This window comes from Penaeus vannamei, chromosome 38 (assembly GCF_042767895.1).
Source record: "Penaeus vannamei isolate JL-2024 chromosome 38, ASM4276789v1, whole genome shotgun sequence".
Lineage (NCBI taxonomy): Eukaryota > Metazoa > Arthropoda > Malacostraca > Decapoda > Penaeidae > Penaeus > Penaeus vannamei.
The window spans coordinates 20,063,617-20,071,116 of record NC_091586.1 but is presented as its reverse complement, the minus strand read 5'-3'; the positions used below and the strand labels follow the sequence as shown (position 1 = coordinate 20,071,116).

The following is a 7,500-nucleotide window of genomic DNA, read 5'->3' as shown; positions in this document are numbered from 1 at the left end:
GAGGGAGAGGGAGGGAGAGGGAGGGAGGGAGAGAGGGAGAGGGAGGGAGGGAGGGAGAGGGAGGGAGAGGGAGGGAGAGGGAGGAGGGAGAGAGAGGGAGAGGGGGAGAGAGAGGGAGGGAGAGGGAGGGAGGGAGGGAGGGAGGAGGGAGGGAGGGAGGGAGAGGGAGGGAGAGGGAGGGAGGGAGAGGGAGGGAGAGAGAGGGAGAGGGGGAGAGGTAGAGAGGGAGAGGGAGGGAGAGGGGGTGGGAGAGGGAGAGAGAGAGAGAGAGACAAAGAGACAGGGGGAGACAGAGAGATCCTTCCCTCCTTCTCCCTCCCCTCCCTCTCCCCTTCCTCCCACCTTATCCCCTCCCTCCCTCCCTCCCCACTCCCCCTCCCTCCATTCCATCCCTCCCCTTCCCTCCCTCCACTCCCCTACCTCCCACCCCCCACCCCTCCCCTCCTCCTCCTTCCCTCCACTCCCCTTCCCCCTCCTCCTCCTCCCTCCCTGCCCCCTCCCTCCCCTCCCTCCACTCCTTCCCTCCCCTCCCCCTCCCTCTCCTAACATTTGCATTGGCTCTCAAACTCGAGCAGGAACGGATGCGTTCCCAGATCAGCGGCAGGACTTGATCAGCATTCGAGCGAAGAGCAGCGAGGTCGAGCCGGGACTTGAGTGCGGTCGGCGCTGCGTTTCCTTCGTGCCGGGGCAGGTCGCGAGGTGGGGGGGAGGGGGAGGGGGGGGAGACTGTGCTCTCTATATGGTGGAGGGGGAGAGGGAGGGGAGGAAAGATTTTTTTTTTTTTTTTTTTTTTTTGCGGGTTTTCTCTGTTTTGATTTTTCTTTTAATTCTTTTTTTTTTCTGTTTCTGTCTGTTTCTCTTTCTGAATCTCTTTCTCTCTCTTTCTTTTTTTCTTTCTTTCTTTCTCTTTCTTTTTCTTTCTTTCTCTCTCTCTCTCCTCCCTCTCCCTCCCTCCCTCTCTCTCTCCCTTTCTCCCTCTCCCTCTCCCTCCCTCTCCCTCCCCCACCCTCTCCCTCCCTCCCCCTCCCCCACCCTCTCCCTCTCTCCCTGTCCCTCTCTCCCTCCCTCTCTCCCTGTCCCTCTATTTCCCTCTCTCCCTCCCTCTCTCCCTCCCTCCCTCCCTCCCTCCCTCTCCCTCCCCCCTCCCTCCCTTTCTCCCCCTCCCTCCCTCCCTCCCTCTCTCCCTCTCTTTTCTCTCCCTCCCCCCTTCTCTCTCTCTCTCTCCCTCCCTCCTCTCCCTCTCCCTCTCCCTCTCCCTCTCCCTCCCTCTCTCTCTCCTTCTCTCCCTCACCCCACCCTCTCTCCTCTCTCCCTGTCCCTCTCTCCCTCCCTCCCTCCCTCTCCCTCCCTCCCTCCCTCCCTCCCTCTCCCTCCCCCTCTCCCTCTCTCCCTCTCCCTCCTCCCTCCCTCTCTCCCTCTCTTTCTCTCCCTCCCCCTTCTCTCTCTCTCCCTCCCTCCCTCTCCCTCTCCCTCTCCCTCTCCCTCCCTCTCTCTCCTTCTCTCCCTCCCCCACCCTCTCCCTCTCTCCCTGTCCCTCTCTCCCTGTCCCTCTCTCCCTCCCTCCCTCCCTCTCCCTCCCTCCCTCCCTCCCTCCCTCTCCTCTCCCCCTCTCCCTCTCTCCCTCTCCCTCCCTCCCTCCCTCCCTCCCCTCTCCTCCCTCCCTCTCTCCCTCTCTTTTCTCTCCCTCCCTCTCCCTCCCCCACCCTCTCCCTCTCTCCCTGTCCCTCTCCCTCTCTCCCTGTCCCTCTCCACCCCTCCCTCCCTCTCCCTCTCCGTCCCTCCCTCCCTCTCCCTCCCCCCTCTCCCTCTCTCCCTCTCCCTCCCTCCCTCCCTCTCTCCCTCTCTTTCTCTCTCCCTCCCCCTCTCTCTCTCTCTCCCTCCCTCCCTCTCCCTCTCCCTCTCCTCCCTCTCCCTCTCCCTCCCTCTCTCTCCTTCTCCCCCTCCCCCACCCTCTCCCTCTCTCTCCCTGTCCCTCTCTCCCTGTCCCTCTCTCCCTCCCTCCCTCCTCTCCTCCCTCCCTCCCTCTCCCTCCCCCTCTCCCTCTCTCCCTCTCCCTCCCTCCCTCCCTCCTCCTCCCTCTCCTCCCTCCCTCTCTCCCTCTCTTTCTCTCCCTCCCCCACCCTCTCCTCTCCCTCTCCCTCCCCCACCCTCTCCCTCTCTCCCTGTCCCTCTCTCCCTCCCTCTCTCCCTGTCCCTCTCTCCCTCCCTCCCTCCCTCTCCCTCCCTCCCTTCCTCCCTCCCTCTCTCCCCCCCTCCCTCCCTTCCTCCCTCTCTCCCTCTCCCTCCCTCCCTCCCTCTCTCCCTCTCTTTCTCTCCCTCCCCCTCTTCTCTCTCTCTCTCCCTCCCTCCCTCTCCCTCTCCCTCTCCCTCTCCCTCTGCCTCCCTCTCTCTCCTTCTCTCTCCCTCCCCCACCCTCTCCCTCTCTCCCTGTCCCTCTCTCCTCCCTCCATCCAACTCCCTCTCACCCCCTCTCTCCCTCCCTCCCTCCTCCCTCCCCCTCTCCCTCTCTCCCTCTCCCTCCCTCCCTCCCTCTCTCCCTCTCTTTCTCTCTCCTCCCCCTCTTCTTCTCTCTCTCCCTCTCGCCCTCTCCCTCTCTCCTCTCCTCCCTCTCCCTCCCTCTCTCTCCTTCTCTCCCTCCTCCACCCTCTCCCTCTTCTCCCTGTCCCTCTCTCCCTCCCTCCCTCCCTCCCTCCCTCCTCTCCTCTCCCTCCCCCTCTCCCTCTCTCCTCTCCCTCCCTCCTCCCTCTCTCCCTCCCTCTCTCCCTCTCTTTCTCTCCTCCCCCTTCTCTCTCTCTCTCTCCCTCCCTCCTCCCTCTCCCTCTCCTCCCTCTCCCTCCCTCTCTCCTCCTTCTCTCCCTCCCCCACCCTCTCCCTCTCTCCCTGTCCCTCTCTCCCTCTCCCTCCCTCCCTCTCCCTCCCTCCCTCCCTCTCCCTCCTCCCCCTCCTCCCTCTCTCTCCTCTCTCCTCCCTCCCTCCCTCCCTCTCTCCCTCTCTTTCTCTCCCTCTCCTCTCTCCCTCTCTCTCTCTTCCTCCCTCCTCCCCTCTTTCTCTCCCTCTCCCTCTCCCTCCCTCCCTCTCCTCCCTCCCTCTCCCTCCCTCCCTCTCCTCTCTCCCTCTCTCTCTCTCTCCTCCTCTCCCTCTCCTCCCTCCTCCTCCTCTCCCTCCCCCACCCTCTCCCTCCCTCTTCCTCCCCCCACCCTCTCCCTCTCTCCCTGTCCCTCTCTCTCCTCCCTCCCTCCTCCTCTCCCTCCTCCTCCCTCCTCTCCTCCTCCCTCTTCCTCTCCCTCTCTCTCTCTCCTCTCCCTCTCCTCTCTCCTCTCCCTCTCCCTCTCCCTCCCTCCCTCTCCCTCCCCCTCTCTCCCTCTCTCCCTCTCCCTCTTCCTCCCTCCCTCCCTCCCTCCCTCCCTCTCCCTCTCCCCCCCCCTCCCTCCCTCTCCTCCTCCCTCCCTCTCTCTCCTTCTCTCCTCCTCCCCCTCTCTCTCTCTCTTCCTCTCTTCCTCTCTTCCCTCTTCCCTGGCTGGCGGGAGGAAAGGAAGGGTCTGGGCGTGCAAGGGCTGCCCTCCTTCCGCCGGCCGGCCCCTCGAGCGCCGAGACCCTCCTTCCTTTCCCGCCCAGCATCCAGCCAGCAGCCAGGCCTTGAGCCAGCCAGGGGGGGAAACGGGATTCGGCGCTCGAGGGCCAGGGGGGGATGGGGGGCAGCCCTTGGACCCCGAGATCTCCGCATCTTGCTCTAGGCGGATGGCTGGAGGAACGGCCCCGGCGTCCAAGGGCTGCCCGCCTCCCGCCGGCCCCTCGAGCGCCGAGCCCCTCCTTCCTTTCCCGCCCAGCATCCAGCCAGCAGCCAGGCCTTGAGCCAGCCAGGGGGGGAAGAGGGATTCGGCGCTCGAGGGCCAGGGGGGATGGGGGGCAGCCCTTGGACGCCGAGATCTCCGCATCTTGCTCTAGGCGGATGGCTGGAGGAAAGGTCCCGGCGTCCAAGGGCTGCCCTCCTTCCGCCGGCCCCTCGAGCGCCGAGACCCTCCTTCCTTTCCCGCCCAGCATCCAGCCAGCAGCCAGGCCTTGAGCCAGCCAGGGGGGGAAACGGGATTCGGCGCTCGAGGGCCAGGGGGGAATGGGGGGCCAGCCCTTGCACCCCGAGATCTCCGCATCTTGCTCTAGGCGGATGGCTGGAGGAAAGGTCCCGGCGTCCAAGGGCTGCCCTCCTTCCGCCGGCCCCTCGAGCGCCGAGACCCTCCTTCCTTTCCCGCCCAGCATCCAGCCAGCAGCCAGGCCTTGAGCCAGCCAGGGGGGGAAGAGGGATTCGGCGCTCGAGGGCCAGGGGGGATGGGGCAGCCCTTGGACGCCGAGATCTCCGCATCTTGCTCTAGGCGGATGGCTGGAGGAAAGGTCCCGGCGTGCAAGGGCTGCCCTCCTTCCGCCGGCCGGCCCTCGAGCGCCGAGACCCTCCTTCCTTTCCCGCCCAGCATCCAGCCAGCAGCCAGGCCTCGAGCCAGCCAGGGGGGAAGAGGGATTCGGCGCTCGAGGGCCAGGGGGATGGGGGGCAGCCCTTGGACGCCGAGATCTCCGCATCTTGCTCTAGGCGGATGGCTGGAGTGAAAGGTCCTGGCGTCCAAGGGCTGCCCTCCTTCCGCCGGCCGGCCCCTCGAGCGCCGAGACCCTCCTTCCTTTCCCGCCCAGCATCCAGCCAGCCAGCTGTGGCCTTGAGCCAGCCAGGGGGGAAGACGGGATTCGGCGCTCGAGGGCCAGGGGATGGATGGGGGCAGCCCTTGGACGCCGAGATCTCCGCATCTTGCTCTAGGCGGATGGCTGGAGGAAAGGTCCCGGCGTCCAAGGGCTGCCCTCCTTCCGCCGGCCCCTCGAGCGCCGAGACCCTCCTTCCTTTCCCCGCCCAGCATCCAGCCAGCAGCCAGGCCTTGAGCCAGCCAGGGGGGGAAGAGGGATTCGGCGCTCGAGGGCCAGGGGGGGGGGATGGGGGGGGCAGCCCTTGGACGCCGAGATCTCCGCATCTTGCTCTAGGCGGATGGCTGGAGGAAAGGTCCCGGCGTCCAAGGGCTGCCCTCCTTCCGCCGGCCCCTCGAGCGCCGAGACCCTCCTTCCTTTCCCGCCCAGCATCCAGCCAGCAGCCAGGCCTTGAGCCAGCCAGGGGGGGAAACGGGATTCGGCGCTCGAGGGCCAGGGGGGGGGGATGGGGGGCAGCCCTTGGACGCCGAGATCTCCGCATCTTGCTCTAGGCGGATGGCTGGAGGAAAGGTCCCGGCGTCCAAGGGCTGCCCTCCTTCCGCCGGCCGGCCCCTCGAGCGCCGAGACCCTCCTTCCTTTCCCGCCCAGCATCCAGCCAGCAGCCAGGCCTTGAGCCAGCCAGGGGGGGAAGAGGGATTCGGCGCTCGAGGGCCAGGGGGGGGGGATGGGGGGGGGAGCCCTTGGACGCCGAGATCTCCGCATCTTGCTCTAGGCGGATGGCTGGAGGAAAGGTCCCGGCGTCCAAGGGCTGCCCTCCTTCCGCCGGCCGGCCCCTCGAGCGCCGAGACCCTCCTTCCTTTCCCGCCCAGCATCCAGCCAGCAGCCAGGCCTTGAGCCAGCCAGGGGGGGAAACGGGATTCGGCGCTCGAGGGCCAGGGGGGGATGGGGCAGCCCTTCGACACCGAGATCTCCGCATCTTGCTCTAGGCGGATGGCTGGAGGAAAGGTCCCGGCGTCCAAGGGCTGCCCTCCTTCCGCCGGCCCCTCGAGCGCCGAGACCCTCCTTCCTTTCCCGCCCAGCATCCAGCCAGCAGCCAGGCCTTGAGCCAGCCAGGGGGGGAAGAGGGATTCGGCGCTCGAGGGCCAGGGGGGGATGGGGGGCAGCCCTTGCACGCCGAGATCGCCGCATCTTGCTCTAGGCGGATGGCTGGAGGAAAGGTCCCGGCGTCCAAGGGCTGCCCTCCTTCCGCCGGCCCCTCGAGCGCCGAGACCCTCCTTCCTTTCCCGCCCAGCATCCAGCCAGCAGCCAGGCCCTTGAGCCAGCCAGGGGGGAAACGGGATTCGGCGCTCGAGGGCCAAGGGGGGGGGGGGGAGGAGGGCAGCCCTTGGACGCCGAGATCTCCGCATCTTGCTCTAGGCGGATGGCTGGAGGAAAGGTCCCGGCGTCCAAGGGCTGCCCTCCTTCCGCCGGCCCCTCGAGCGCCGAGACCCTCCTTCCTTTCCCGCCCAGCATCCAGCCAGCAGCCAGGCCTTGAGCCAGCCAGGGGGGGAAGAGGGATTCGGCGCTCGAGGGCCAGGGGGGGGGGATGGGGGGGGGAGCCCTTGGACGCCGAGATCTCCGCATCTTGCTCTAGGCGGATGGCTGGAGGAAAGGTCCCGGCGTCCAAGGGCTGCCCTCCTTCCGCCGGCCCCTCGAGCGCCGAGACCCTCCTTCCTTTCCCGCCCAGCATCCAGCCAGCAGCCAGGCCTTGAGCCAGCCAGGGGGGGAAACGGGATTCGGCGCTCGAGGGCCAGGGGGGGGGGATGGGGGGGGCAGCCCTTGGACGCCGAGATCTCCGCATCTTGCTCTAGGCGGATGGCTGGAGGAAAGGTCCCGGCGTCCAAGGGCTGCCCTCCTTCCGCCGGCCGGCCCCTCGAGCGCCGAGACCCTCCTTCCTTTCCCGCCCAGCATCCAGCCAGCAGCCAGGCCTTGAGCCAGCCAGGGGGGGAAACGGGATTCGGCGCTCGAGGGCCAGGGGGGGGGGATGGGGGGGGCAGCCCTTGGACGCCGAGATCTCCGCATCTTGCTCTAGGCGGATGGCTGGAGGAAAGGTCCCGGCGTCCAAGGGCTGCCCTCCTTCCGCCGGCCCCTCGAGCGCCGAGACCCTCCTTCCTTTCCCGCCCAGCATCCAGCCAGCAGCCAGGCCTTGAGCCAGCCAGGGGGGGAAACGGGATTCGGCGCTCGAGGGCCAGGGGGGGGGGATGGGGGGGGCAGCCCTTGGACGCCGAGATCTCCGCATCTTGCTCTAGGCGGATGGCTGGAGGAAAGGTCCCGGCGTCCAAGGGCTGCCCTCCTTCCGCCGGCCCCTCGAGCGCCGAGACCCTCCTTCCTTTCCCGCCCAGCATCCAGCCAGCAGCCAGGCCTTGAGCCAGCCAGGGGGGGAAACGGGATTCGGCGCTCGAGGGCCAGGGGGGGGGATGGGGGGGGCAGCCCTTGGACGCCGAGATCTCCGCATCTTGCTCTAGGCGGATGGCTGGAGGAAAGGTCCCGGCGTCCAAGGGCTGCCCTCCTTCCGCCGGCCCCTCGAGCGCCGAGACCCTCCTTCCTTTCCCGCCCAGCATCCAGCCAGCAGCCAGGCCTTGAGCCAGCCAGGGGGGGAAACGGGATTCGGCGCTCGAGGGCCAGGGGGGGGGGATGGGGGGGGCAGCCCTTGGACGCCGAGATCTCCGCATCTTGCTCTAGGCGGATGGCTGGAGGAAAGGTCCCGGCGTCCAAGGGCTGCCCTCCCTCCCCCCGCCCCTCGAGCGCCGAGACCCTCCTTCCTTTCCCGCCCAGCATCCA

The 7,500-nt window shown here is 67.7% G+C and overlaps 1 protein-coding gene across 1 annotated transcript in view; it reads right to left on the bottom strand.

Annotated features, from left to right (window-relative positions):
• Positions 1–6,747: 6,747 nt before the first annotated feature.
• Positions 6,748–7,500, bottom strand: part of LOC138859855 (collagen alpha-4(IV) chain-like) — a 1,068-nt gene continuing 315 nt past the window's right edge. Inside the window, exon 1 of the mRNA XM_070116154.1 lies at positions 6,748–7,500. This exon is cut by the window's right edge and continues 315 nt beyond it. Coding sequence (XP_069972255.1) covers positions 6,748–7,500 — 753 coding nt within the window.